Here is a 14,696-nt window from a genome sequence, read left to right as displayed (position 1 = left end):
ATCCCACATGCTGGGGAGCAACTGAGCCCCTGTGTCAAGAGAAGCCACTGCAATGAAAAGCCTGTGTACCGCAAATAGAGTAACCTCCGTTCGCCACAGCTATAGAAAAGCCTGCTCAGCAACAAAGATCCAGCACAGCCAAAAATTGAAAAATAAATTTTTTAAAAAAATGATTAACTGGTTTCCCATCTCCCCTTCTTTTGGGACAAGGGAGACACTACACAGCACAGAAAGGCTCCTTGTGGGTCAAAAGTCAGGAGATAATGTCAGACCAACCTCCCAGAAGCCTTTACTTCCGAGATTCATGTTGGCCGACAGGTGTGTGCGCACCCAAGGGAGGGTCCCAGGGTAGGTCAGGTGTGGAAAAAGAAACAGGTAATTGGCCTGAAGGAAGACAAAGGCCCGGAAGAACTGCCCTACATAAGTGTCTTAACTGCCTCTTCACTGCACTCCTCCTCACTACGGAGGACACCCACACCCTGTCTCTCCAGGTGTGCATCTCGGCCTTGCTTCTGTCTTAACTAAACAAACCGTTTTTCTAGGTCCTCTCCCACTCATTGTGCTTCTCTAATAATAAACTTTGTACCTGCATTTACAGTTTCTGCCTCTGGGTGATAAATGCATTTTTCACTGGGGCAAAGATCCAGGAGGGAAATAGCTTCTAGCCCCCAGCCCTCACTGGTCTGGTGGCTAGATTTCTGGTTTTCATCCCAGCTACCCAAGTTCAGTTCCTGGGCAGGGAATTAAGGTCTCATTTCATGCCATCGCTCACTGCTGCCTCACCAAGATCATCACCTGGTTAGGGAACTAAGATCCTGCAGGTCCCGGTATGGCCAAAGAGTAGCCCCTGGGCTCTGGAGAAAAAGAGGTGAGGGAGAGGAGGACATGTCAGTTGCATCTTTCTCTGCACAAATGAACTGCAAGGAGAGAGGAGGTGACACTCTACTTCCCATACGCATCTTAGTTCAGAATGGGGTGTCGCCTCTTGCCAATAATGAACTTTTGGACGGCTTATGGGATATTAGTTCCCGGACCAGGGATTGAACCTGGGCCCTAAGGCAGTGAAAGTGTGGAGTCCTAACCACTCGACCTCCAGGGGATTCCCAGCCAACAATGAATTTCAACAAACTTCAAAATACTGACAAGTCAATGAGTGAAAAAAATTATCCCATTCTTTCCCCAATTACTATATTCCACAAACACACACAAAATTTTTACGATCGACCTATATATTTTATTTATCTAAATTTAAGCACAGTGTCGCCTCTACTACCAGATGCCAGTTATTAACACTCCCCTCCCCCAGTCGTGACAACCGACAGAACTCTCAGACTTTGCCAAATGCCCCCGTGGGGGAAGAGGGAGGGAAAAATCATTGCCTTTAAACCAGAAACTGTAGATCAAGGCTGCCCCGCTGGAATACACGGAGATACCTTAACAGCCAGTATTAACCCCATGATGCCCTTTTCCCTCAGCTTGTGTTACACCTTGCCCCCCGACCCTTCTTCTCACTTTTCTAGTCACTTCTTACCAGCATCTTTTCCTGCACTTAAGTTTCAGAGAACTCCAGGGTCTTCTGATCTCCACTTAAACTTACTCCTCTGGGGTTTAAATAGTATTTCTAGTGGTAAACTCCAAAATGTGCGTTTCTGCCGCATAGATAAGATACCCTTCAAACCAAAGGGTGGGGGCGGGGAGGGATCCGCTAGGACAACGGACGCTCCACCGAGGGAAGGAAATGAGCGGACCTCTGTGGGAGGGCTGTCAGGTCTTGCTCAACTTTGTTGGGCCAGAGGTCTTGGCCCTGCACCCTTTATCAGTACTACAGCAAGCGGGCTTCCCAGGTGGTGCTAGCGGTAGAGAACCCGCCTGCCAATGTAGGAACCGGAGAACACACGGGTTCCATCCCTGGGTCGGGAAGATCCCCTGGAGGAGGGCATGGCAAACCACTCCAGTATTCCTGCCTGGAGAATCCCATGGACCGAGGAGCCTGGCAGGCTACAGTCCATAGGGTCGCACAGAGCCGGACACGACTGAAGCAACTTAGGACGCACAGCGATCGTGGGATTGCCGTGTATACTTCAATCTATAGGTGACTCCAGGCGTCAGTGCTCCAAGAGACTCCTGGAAGGACAGTTGGACATACTGGGAGGCAGTGAAGTGAGACCGCAATGGCGGCTGTGGGGCCACGAAGGACAGAAGGAAGCAGGGCTGTGAACCCCGGTCCGGGTCCACACGACCTCGGAGCAGAAACTTCGGATGCTGTGGAAAAGGGCACTTAACCCACTGACTAGGCGCCATCCACACCAGCGGAGCGTGAGCCCAACGATCCGCGAAGAAAAGTCGAGCCTCGTTTTGAGGGGCCAATCAGAGACCGCGGAGGCCTAGTATGACAACCTCCAGAACCAATGAAAAAAGGGGATTCTCCGGGACGGCCTCCCGAGAGCCCGTCCAGAAGAGCGAGCATGGAGAAAGTTTTTGTTTTTTTAAAGCACAAATTAGAAAACAAGTCCTTGGCTGGAGACAAAATATGACGTTGACAAAGATGTGTGGGAAAAAATTCGGTGAGCGGGTAAAGCCTCACTTCCCCGAAACTTGGCGGGCTGAGGAACAGCAAGTCACCCCTCGAGCGCCGCGCTGCGCGATCCAGAGCGGGAGAGTACGTGCAGCGCGCTGACGTCACACGCGGGGCACCGCCCCCTACCGCCCGCCCTTATAGCGTAGCCCAGGCGCGCGCGCACCATTGTGTGGCTGGACTCGGCCGCCGCTGTGGTGTGAGGTGCGTGTCCGGGCTCTCGCCGTCACCGCACCCGCACCGCGGCTACTGCCGTGCGGTCCGCCGTTCGACCGCCAGCCCTCGGGCCTCTTGCCCGCTGCGGACATGCCGCGCGTCTACATAGGACGCCTGAGCTACAACGTCCGGGAGAAGGACATCCAGCGCTTTTTCAGTGGCTATGGCCGCCTTCTCGAAATAGACCTTAAAAATGGGTGAGTCGGGCCCCGGGAGCCCGCGTCCGCCAGCAGCGCCCCGGGCCTGCGGCGGCAGGGCCCGTCTGAGGGAGAAGACGGTCAAGGCCGCGGCGCCGCGTGGCAGGGCCGCCAAGATGGCGGCGGCGCGGAGCCGCGGGAGCGCGCGGGGCCCCGGGGGCGCGCGCGCGTGCGCGCCCTCGGCCTAACGACGCCCGTCGGTCTCCGGCCCTCGCGCCGCCCCCTAGGTACGGCTTCGTGGAGTTCGAGGACTCCCGCGACGCCGACGACGCCGTTTACGAGCTGAACGGCAAGGAGCTGTGCGGCGAGCGCGTGATCGTGGAGCACGCCCGCGGCCCGCGCCGGGATCGCGACGGCTACAGCTACGGAAGCCGCAGTGAGTTCCACCCCCGCGCGCTCCGCGTCCTTTGCACCCCGGGGGTTGGGGGGTGGGCGCAGGCTTAGGGGGGGCGGGGTGGAGCCTCCCAGCCGGGCAGGCGAGGTGGCCGCGGCCGTTTGACTCGGGTGCTCCCGGGGCTCGCTGCCTTCACACCTGCCCGGGGAAGACACGGGACGCCGGAGCGCGGGGACTGGGTGGTGGGTTTTGCCTAGGCAGGGTTTGGGTGCGGGGATTGCCAAGTCGGGAGGGAGTGACTTGTTGGGCCCCTGTCAGCACTGTCGTGGGCTCTACCTACGGAGGAAGTGAGGGGTGGCTGTATTTGTTGTATCCCCTCAACTTGCCTGTCAGTGCATTAGCTAGAAATGTGAATGACTTAGCGTAGAATTTTGGGACTGGTTGGGGTGGAGGTGGGGGCGGGGCGGGGAATGAGGTGGGGTTTTAAGCGTAGGTTTTAGCTTTACGAAAATTGACGGGGGCCAAAGAAAATATATTTCTAGGTAATGTGGTTTTACACCACAAAGGAGATCTAAATGAGCTTTATGCTGTGTATGCACTAGTTGGGGCATGTTATTGGGAGGAGTGGGGGGGGGTGGTTATGTTAAATGTTTGATGTTGAAATTGTTGCATGTTGAATTCAAACTTTTTAACAAGTCCTTGATGTTTCAATTTGAAAGTGACCAATGGGGCTGAGGCTGTGTCCACTGAGGCTAAGATGACTGCCTTTCCTGATTGGCCTTGGCTTTTCCATACATTGTGTGACCCTTGCCCTATGACCCTTTGGCTGACCTTACCGGAAGCCATGACGACAGCAGCCTTTTGCCATTAGACGCAGGGTGATGGTGAGGATTCCAAGGGTTAGACAAAACTGGTTAATCTGAACTAGGTGACTGTTACCTTGCGTGTTTTGTGGCCAAACCACCACCAAAAACCTCACACTGTGATGTAAGTACTTAGTGTAACTAGTAAACATTTTTGTAAAATGTAGAAATGCATGTAATCAGTTAAGTTTTATATTTTACAATGTTCTGTAAAATAAAACTTAGCGAGGTAAATTGAATAAAGGAGCAGTCACTCTCTAACAGAATGTAGGAAAAGTTTAGTTGGTTTTAGTCTGTTTTGACTTGCCCTTAATTTAATTTATGGCAAATCATAACTGTATCGAAGGTTTAGCAGTATAATAGCAAAGTCCTACTCCAGTAAATAAAAGTTGTTATGTTTGTACTAACTTTCAAAAACATTATGTATGCCTATCATTGCAAAGCATCTAATTGTTCTCTTCACATGATAAAGGTGGTGGAGGTGGATACAGCAGTCGGAGAACCTCTGGCAGAGACAAATATGGACCACCTGTACGCACAGAATTCAGACTTATTGTAGAAAATCTTTCTAGTCGTTGCAGTTGGCAAGATTTAAAGGTAAGTGCTATAATTTGGGATTAAAAAAGACTTGACTTAACGTTTAAAAGATAAGTTTTTGTATTCTTTTATATCTGAGAATCAAATACAGCAAATCTTTTTTCTTTTGATTTCTGGGAATGACCAGTCATATTGCTCTTTTAGGATTTCATGAGACAAGCAGGTGAAGTAACATATGCAGATGCTCACAAAGAACGCACAAATGAAGGTGTCATTGAGTTTCGCTCCTACTCTGACATGAAGCGTGCTTTGGATAAACTGGATGGTACAGAAATCAATGGGAGAAATATTAGACTCATTGAAGATAAGCCACGAACAAGCCATAGGCGGTCTTATTCTGGAAGCAGATCTAGGTAATTTATTGAAGGGTATGGGGGCAGAGTATATGTGCCACAAACAAAAGAAAATTCAAACAACGGTATTTCAATTACTGCTGAATTGAAATTAGGTCAGCTTTTAGTTTCTTTTGTTATTGGCATTGTTGGGTTCTTTTTAAAATATTTTGATACTAGATTTAATTTGTAGTGAGCAGTTAAGGAGTTTTATCGTTGGCTTGTCTGTTTAAATTGTTAATTTACGTTGAGATGTCTTGAGATGAAAATTTAGTATCACATTTCTTGTTACAGGTCACGATCTAGAAGAAGGTCACGAAGTAGAAGTCGTAGAAGCAGCCGCAGTAGATCTCGAAGTATCTCAAAAAGTCGCTCCCGGTAAGTGTGTTCTTGAGTGTTTTTCTGAATAATTTACTTTGTCTATAGAGTGCTTGTGTGTTCTGGCAAGGTACTGAAAAAAAATCTGGCTTTTCTTGTCTAGATCCAGGTCTCGGAGCAAAGGTCGGTCACGGTCTCGTTCCAAAGGCAGGAAATCTAGATCAAAAAGCAAATCTAAACCCAAGTCTGATCGGGGCTCCCGTTCGCGCTCTCGGAGCAGATCGAAGGATGAGTATGAGAAATCTCGAAGCAGGTCTCGTTCTCGGTCTCGTTCCCCCAAAGAAAATGGAAAAGGTGATATAAAGTCCAAATCTAGATCAAGGAGCCAATCCCATTCCAATTCACCCCTACCTGCTCCACCCTCAAAGGCCCGTTCTGTATCCCCTCCACCAAAAAGGGCTTCAAGATCCCATTCTAGATCTCGTTCAAAGTCAAGGTCACGATCCAGATCAAGTTCCAGAGATTAACCCAGAACTCTCCATTCTTTGCACACTATTATGGAACACTTTCCTACTTGCTTAGTCAGTTACTCTTTCATGTTTCTACTTGGCCTCTTCTGCAAGAAGAAACCTCCCAAAACGGGCACACAGAAATTGGATTTGTAGCCAAATTTGATGAAAAAGATGAGGTTCTAAAGAAATGGCATGAAGTCAAAGATCCTCTCCCTTTGTAGAATTAAGATAACTTTGATTTTATAGCTTTTGAGCTAAAATAACTTTTGTAAAGATTAAGCTCATTTAGATTTTTTTTTTTTTTTAAGTATTTCAGCAGGATCTGCTGGAGGGGTTTTGTTATTGTTATATTTGTTTGCTTAATTTTAAATTAACTGTTTCAGGCTTTGACTACTTAAGGCTTTAGAAGGAAAACCCAATTTTCAATTATGTTGGCTTTTTATAAAGCTTGAGTTATGTAAGATTTCAATAAAAGTTTGCTACCAAGATGATTGCCTTACTTGAATAGGTCACTCTTAAATTCCTTGAGATACTGAAAATCTATCTGTGGAAACGATGTAAATTCTACTTAAGTGTAAAACAAGGCAAGTCTCAGATGCAGTAAGTTTGGATACGTTATTTTGTGCTGTTAATCAAATTTGCCAAAGTCATTTTGGCCCCTTAAACAGGTTTAAGTTAAAAATAAAAGATTTTGTAGTGGACCTGTTAAACAGTTTTGCCTAAGTGAATAGCTTTTAAAAATGTTCTTTAAACTTAAATTGGTTGAACTCAAAAAAGTAGTTCTAATACTTGGAATCTCATCTAGCCTGATAATCCCCCTTTCTGAAAGTAATCGTTGTAATTAGTGTTTTGTAAGAGTAAGTTTCCGTGATCTTTACTGTTTGTTATGTAAAAATAGAAGTAACCTTTGATCAGAAATTTAGTATGTTATTCAAGATGGAGGAGCAAATACTGTGTTTTCTACTGGGAAATCCTTAATATTAACAGGCACTTAACAGATCATTTGGTAAATCAGTTACCACTTAAAACAAAATTTTACCTAACAGTCATCCTTTTGTAGTTAGTGGGGTTCTGTGATAATTGGGTAGATGATCCTTACAAACTATGTGGTTGGCTTGGAAAAAACTTAAATGGGTTAAACCCTAGTACTTCATCATAAAGTGTAATAAATACTGTGAAAACCAAATTATAATCGGCAAATTAGTTGGAGTTACTGGGTTACAATTAGTTCTTATGTCCGTAAGCCTAGTTAGTTGAAATTGCAGTTTGAGAAATGAATTACCTTATATCTCTGTTTAGGTACATTAAGGTAATTTCATTTTAAAAACCATTCATTAATCTTAGTCTGAAATCGGGCTGTAGGTTGTTCGGCTCAGCTTTAACATCTTTCTGGGAGCTGTCAGTGTATAAGATGTCAAAAGCTGGGTGGTGTTAGGGTAGGATGTGATGGATACCATCATTTTGAGAAATTTCTGGGCTTCCTGTTATGAAATCTTAAAGAGTCTAATCTTAGGAACATTGTGCCCCAAAAGGTTGATGCTTCTTTGACGACCTTATTTTCTTCAATGCTTTTGATTGTTTTCTAAGGTATTCATAAGAAATACGGTTTGTTTTTGTTTTCCCATATAGACCTTGGATTTTGAGAGAAAAAACTGGTATCTGTAATTATACTTCCTTGTTTTGCCTGTTTGAAAGAACAAAAGTGACTGTTGCATAAAGAGGCAAGTCTGCACTGCCTTTCAAAATGTGTTTAAGGACAAGTTACTTTTAAGAATTGGCTTTGACCAAAGTTCTCTTGTTTTCAGGGAAAGAACAAAAGCTTTTAAAACCACAGCCTTTTAAAGTGAAGGGGGGGGAAGTACTACAGTATACAATTTGACTTATTAAAAGTATGCAGCATCCTTCAGCTGGGCTTTCTTATGTTATGACATCACATGGTAATAGGCAGGTTTGTCTACCCTCGTTAGCTGCCACCCCCGCAGGTGGGTAATTGTATAGGTAAATGCCTACACCCATAAAAATTTAATAACAGACCAGTTTATTAAAACTCTAGTTCCTATTCCACACTTGAGGACCCCCATCATTGGACATGCTAAACCACTGTTTATATATAAACACTGGCCCACTTAGAGTTGACCAATAAAATGTTTAGTCCCTTGCTAACTTAAGTAGAATCTGAGTCTCTGCAACTTGCCACATCTTTCCCTGTGGCTCGATGGGTGTGTTAAACTGGTGGAGAGCAGAATAGAAGTATGATAACCTGGGTCCCCCTTTCTGTTACCTGATAGTGTGTTAACATGCCATAGTGCCTTTATGGCCAGTTCGAGTCTTTCCTGCCCTGTGACTTAACGTTCCACTCCTGTGTTGTTACCATCTTTTCTTTTGGTATCTTCTTTCTCCCACTTTGTTAACCTATTTTGTGCTTTATTGCCTCAATAAAATGTTCACTGAGGGAAAGGCTTGATTTGAGTTTATTGTGTATTCCCACTTAGTATCAGATATTTGGTTTTTTTGAATTGGAGTTGCCGTTATCAAGTTTGTTTCTTTCCTGACTTGAATATGAGAAAAGGACTTCTCAGAAACGTGAGGTTAGGACCAACATAGTATTAATAGATGGTTTATCATGGGCTTCCCTGGTGGCTCAGCTGGTAAAGAGAAGCAGCCTGCAATGCAGGAGACCTGGGTTTGGAAGATCCCCTGAAGAAGGGAAAGGCTACCCACTCCAGTATTGGAGTGGAGAAGTCCATGGATTACTTAGTCCATGAGATTGCAAAGAGTTGGACACAACTAAGAGACTGATCATCATCATATCTGGGGCAAGCAGTTAACCTTCATGCTTCAGTATCATCCACAGTGGTAGGGATAACCCCTCACGGTTGTGAAGATGAAAGTGTAACACATGAGAAGTACTTAGATTAGCACCATAATAAATAACTGCTGTTATGAAAGACTAAACATGCTAAGTGTTTTGTATTCAACTAAGTCTTAGATTTCACACAAAATTTACCTCCTTTGATCTTGTAGCAGTTTGCAAATTTTCTGTAATAATTACCCAGATAAACTAGGAAACAATCTTTTCCCAAGTCCTCAACCTAATTTCACTTTCATCTATCATGCTTTCAGAAAATGTTTTCTGACTTCAGATTTTGTGGTTATATGCAGTTTTAGTCTTGTGAAAATGGAATGTTTTGTAAAGTATCTCTCTTTTAGCGTCCATAAGGTAGCCTCCCAGGTGGTAAAGAGCCTGCCTGTCAGTGCAGGAGACATGAGAGACAAGGGTTTGATCCCTGGGTCAAGAAGATCCCATGGAGTAGGGCATGGCTATCCACTCCAGTATTTCTGCCAGGAGAATCCCTAGAACAGAGGATCCTGGAGGGCTGCAGACTGTAGGGTCACAAAGAGACACAACTGAAGCAACTAAGCATGCATGCACTAAGGTTCCGTTCCGTTCCGTCGCTCAGTCGTGTCCGACTCTATGCGTAGCTGCTTCTAAACCTGTATTTACCCAGGCTAATCCATTGATAATGCCTGTGTGTTTCAATAAGCAGTTCATACCATGAGTGTGTTCTGCAGCTCACTTTAGAGTAGTACAGAGATCTGCCACTCTAAATGGTACACTACCATGGAATGGATATATAAGAATTATTTTCAGTGCCAACTTTTTTAAGGAAGTAACTTTGGTTTATATAACCAATAGTCCTTCATAAAATGAAAAATATTTATTTTAGAACTCTTAAATATATTTCAGCTCTTATGTATTTTAGCATTTAGTAATTCCCAGTTTACAGTTTTTCTTTTTTGGTAAAGCTGTGCAGCTTGAGGATCTCAGTTCCCCAGCCAGGGATAAAACCCAAACCCTTGGCACTAAAAGTATGAGTCCTAACCACTGAAATTCCTAGGGATTCCCTAAATTTTGAGCCTTTTGAAGCAGCAGCCACATCTTGAACTTTGTGTCCCTAAAACCATGTATGCTTCTACTAATTGAAAGGATGAGTAGGTGCAGTTGTGTTTTGTAGTTGGTCTTCTAGATCCTAAGTAGCGTGCTTAGATTTGGCTGTTTTACAGCCACTTCACAGATGGGCCCCAGTGTAGTAATTAGTGAAAAGAAAGAAATGGTTCCGAAATCAGAAAGTGAATACAAACAGGTAATAAAAATCCTGCTTCAGTTTCTAACAGCCCTAAAGTGTTTTTAAAAAAAAAAAAAGCCTATTTCAGATATTCAGTTCCTCTTAGTGAAAAAGCACAGAAGAGGCCTGAATGAGCAGACTTCTTTTACAGGTGTTTTGACAAAGTTTCAAACTTAGGGAAAATTTGCACTATAGTACAAAAAATTATATAACCTTTGCCAGTTACCAGTAATACTTCATTTTACTGTTCCTGAGCCATCTGAAAGGTAAGTTAGAGACATCTGTTTTATCCTTATAACTTTGTGTATTTCCAGGGATGTTCTCATATTAACTATAGCGTCTACTTATCAAAACCAGGAAATTAGCTTTGATATAATCTTGTCTTTTCCACTGTGTTTTGTCAGTTGTCCAATAACGTCCTTTATATATATTTCCACTGGCCTAGGATCATTTGCTCCTTTTTGTTGTCATGACTTTGAACTGGAACAGGTCCTCAACCTTTCTTGACCTTGTCATTTTTGAAGAGTAAAGGATAATGATTTTGTAGAAGTTTTCTCAATTTGGGTTTGTCTGATGTCTCCTCATGATTGCATTTTTGGCAGAAATATCACAAGAATGAGATTGTCTTCAGTATATCATATCTAGTGGCACCTTGTAATAATAACCTGAGTCACTTATATAAAGTCACTTTTTCCCTTTATAATCAGTAATTTGTGGGAGGTAACTGGAGCCTTCCAAGGAGTAAGCGTCTTTTAATTTCCTGGCTGCAATCAGCATCTGCAGTGATTTTGGAGCCCAAAAAAATAAAGTCTGACACTGTTTCCACTGCTTTTCCATCTATTTCCCAAAGATGCCATGATCTTTGTTTTCTGAATGTTGAGCTTCAAGCCAACCTTTTCACTCTCCTCTTTCACTTTCATCAAGAGGCTTTTGAGTTCCTCTTCACTTTCTGCCATAAGGGTAGTGTCCTCTGCATATCTGAGGTTATTGATATTTCTCCCAGCAATCTTGATTCCAGCTTGTGCTTCTTTCGGCCCAGCGTTCCTCATGATGTACTCTGCATAGAAGTTAAATAAGCAAGGTGACAATATACAACCTTGACGTACACCTTTTCCTATTTGGAACCAGTCTGTTGTTCCATGTCCAGTTCTGACTGTTGCTTCCTGACCTGCATACAGGTTTCTCAAAAGGCAGGTCAGGTGGTCTGGGATTCCCATCTCTTTCAGAATGTTCCACAGTTTATTGTGATCCACACAGTCAAAGGCTTTGGCATAGTATAGATAGTATATTAAAATTTTTTTTTTATTTGGCACAGCCTAGATAGTATATTAAAAAACAGAGACATTACTTTGCCAACCAAGGTCCGTCTAGTCAAGGCTATGGTTTTTCCCGTGGTCATGTATGGATGTGAGAGTTGGACTGTGAAGAAAGCTGATCGCCGAAGAATCGATGCTTTTGAACTGTGGTGTTGGAGAAGACTCTTGAGAGTCCCTTATACTGCAAGGAGATCCAGCCAGTCCATTCTAAAGGAGATCAATCCTGGGTGTTCATTGGAAGGACTGATGCTGAAGCTGAAACTGCAATACTTTGGCCACCTCATGCGACGAGTTGACTCACTGGAAAAGACTGATGCTGGGAAAGGTTGGGGGCGGGAGGAGAAGGGGACAACAGAGAATGAGATGGCTGGATGGCATCACCAACTCTGTGGACCTGAGTCTGAGTGAACTCCGGGAGTTGGTGATGGACAGGGAGGCCTGGCGTGCTGTGATTCATGCAGTCGCAGAGAGTCGGACATGACTGAGCGACTGAACTGAACTGGAGCCTATTAAATATCCAATTCCTTTCAAACTGTCACCCACTGTTAACATTTGTTGATTTTCAAGTTCTGTTCATTGGCATTTCACTAAGGTGGTGCTTTCTGTGTGGGGTAGACTTAAAGGTCAGGAGAAAAGAAGGGGTGTTTGGTTTTTAAGAGGAAATGGGATCATCTTGGAGTCTGAGAAAGGTGCTGAAGAGAGAGCTTGGAACTACATCAGTTTGTACTTAATAGCTGTGAAAGTAGGACAGTGGTTCTTCTGGCCAAGGGCCAGAAGGAGCTGGAGGTAACTTACATACATGAGAGGAATATACAATAGAAAGCAAGCTGTGTCCTCTGCTATAAAACAGTGTCTTCTAATACTGTAGGCAGTAAATGCTATTTTCAGAGCATTTGGCGCAACCACTTGTGAAATAGTAGCTGCTTATATTGTAAAACATTACAGGGACTTTCCTGAGGGTCCAGTGATTGAAAATCCACCTTCCAATGCAGGGGACGTGGGTTTTATCCTTGGTCGGGGAACTAGGATCCCACAGGCTGTGGGACCCACAAGTCACAATTAGAGACCCAGCTCAACCAACAGTGGTTAGGACTCTGTGCTTTCACTGCCAATTGATGAAAAACCCTACAACCAGGAATACCCAGCGAGGGATCATTTAAATTTGAAGGAGAGGTTGTCCAGTGGTAAGAATCCGCCGGCCAACACAAGGGACACGGGTTCGATCTCTGGTTCAGGAAGGTTCCACGTGCTGTAAGGCAGCTAAGCCAGCACACTGCAACAAGAGCAGCCACTGCAGTAAAACCTGCGCACCACAATGAAGTGTAGCCCCCACTCGGTACTAGAGAAGTCCCACAGGCAGCAATGACGACCTAGCACAAGCAAAAATCACAACTAGAAAGTAAATTTGAAGGAAAGATAAAAGAGTTTTAGGGATAAGCAAAAGATAAAAAGAGGTTCAGCATCACCATTTTGGATTTCTGACTTCCAGAACTAAAAGATAATAAATTTGTATTTTAAGCCACTTTGTGGTGTTTGTTCTGCAGCAGTTAAAAACTAGTAAGCTTAATTCAGAGGTTCTTTTTCCCCATTGGGTTTTCAGCAGCAGCATGAGACATGAATTCTACGAAATGTGTTGAGAGCAAAAGTCAGATATTTAGCAGGGTTGGAGTAACTGAAATAGCTGAGGCTCTGGCCCACACAGAGACAAATTTTCCTAGTGCTTGCAAATACAAGCTTCAGTTACAAAGCTAAAATATAAATTTTGTCAGTTTTGATTCTTTGGAAAGCATACACCCATACATGTTATGTCCAGGGGAAAGCAGGGCCTGAAGGAAAGAAGGACCCAAATAATTATATTTGGAAACTTGGACCTCCCCTGCCTTTTCCACCGTAGGACCCCCGACTGTATAGTCTTGGTGGTCAGGGCTGTCCAGTCTTTATACAAAGGATTCAGTTTAAACTCCCAGTTATGCACAGACCCAAGATCCCATCTCCCGTCAATGTGTGTGTGATGAAACCCAAATCCCTATCCAATAACCACCTCCAGGATGAAAGATGTCAGGCCATCCCTTGGTTCCTCTGTTTCCATCTTTGTTTCTGACTTCTGCTGACTTCTCGCAAATTCAGCCATAAATTTACTCTTTTTCCTTCTTGGCTTGCTTGTGTCCTGCTTGTAATATTTTATCCAGGATTTCAGTGTGTTTATTGCTAGAAAGTGCTCCCTATTAGCAAAATGTGCCATACTGCTGGAACCAGAAGTGTTTTCCGATTTATAAAAAGGGTGCATTTTCCTAAAATACATGCACTGTCCCAACGATGAATTAAAATCTGTAGCAACAGAAAGGTGTGGGCTGCTCACTAGCAATAGTGTTCTCTCTGCTTCTGTTCACCAATATTTCAAAAAGAGGTCCGTCCACTCTTGACTACAGACTTTTAACCCTGGACTTTTAAATATTCACTGGAAGGACTGATGCTGAAGCTCCAATACTTGGCCATCTGATGAGAAGAGCCAGCATTGAAAAAGACACTAATACTGGGAAAGATTGAGGGCGAAGAGGGCCACAGAGGATGAGATGGTTGGATGGCATCACCAACTCAACAGAGTTTGAGCAAACTCCAGAAGATAGTGAAGGACAGGGAAGCCTGGCGTGCTGCAGTCCATGGGGTCGCAACGAGTCAGATGACTTAGCAACTGAACAACAGTCCACTCAAGTAGTGAGTTAATTTGAAAATACTGAAGGCTGTTAAAACTTGTAGAAGATGGGGTTGTCACTTGAGGGAAGAATAGGACTTCATCATTTTCTCTTGAGGGCAGACTGGACCAGCAGAGCAAGCTATGGTTACAGTAGAGGTAGAACCTTCCCCAAACACATCTACTTGGAGGAACTCTCCATCCCTGAATGTGTTCAAGGAAGTAAGCCCACCAAAAGTATCAAGACCACCAAAATACTGTTAAGGAGCAGAAAATATATTGTCAACTCAGACCTGCATTCTTTGTTCCTACATCCCACTGGCTCAGATTCCATTAGTCTAAAAGATACATTCCTTATTGAGAAGCTATGTGTGTGTGTGGTCCCATCACTTTCTTTTAAACTTCTGAATACCTAAAATAAACCTTTTGGAATCTAGAACAAGCACAGTCTGGGTAAAGATGAAAGAGAAAAAAAGAGTGGATGGGGGTGTATGTTAGTGTGTATAAAGAAACTTCCATTGTTATGGCAACCAGCATCCTCAACTGATGCAATCCTGTTCCCAATAATACGAGTTTTAATTAAAATTTGACACTGCAGTGAGGAAGAACACATGTAA

At 44.0% G+C, this 14,696-nt stretch overlaps 1 protein-coding gene across 1 annotated transcript; it reads left to right on the top strand.

Moving 5' to 3' along the window:
- The first annotated feature begins 2,727 nt into the window (after window positions 1-2,727).
- On the top strand, window positions 2,728-8,401 carry SRSF6 (serine and arginine rich splicing factor 6). The gene is made up of 6 exons (XM_055437561.2): window positions 2,728-2,988; window positions 3,216-3,364; window positions 4,658-4,782; window positions 4,927-5,135; window positions 5,409-5,492; window positions 5,596-8,401. The coding sequence occupies exons 1-6, from the start codon at window positions 2,882-2,884 to the stop codon at window positions 5,957-5,959; spliced, it is 1,038 nt and encodes a 345-aa protein (XP_055293536.1). The 5' UTR covers window positions 2,728-2,881; the 3' UTR covers window positions 5,960-8,401.
- Window positions 8,402-14,696: the final 6,295 nt, after the last annotated feature.

This window comes from Moschus berezovskii, chromosome 15, assembly GCF_049115385.1.
Source record: "Moschus berezovskii isolate FMDL1 chromosome 15, NW_MosBer_1.0, whole genome shotgun sequence".
Lineage (NCBI taxonomy): Eukaryota > Metazoa > Chordata > Mammalia > Artiodactyla > Moschidae > Moschus > Moschus berezovskii.
The sequence above is the reverse complement of the archived record's forward strand: the minus strand, read 5'-3'. Positions and strand labels throughout refer to the sequence as shown.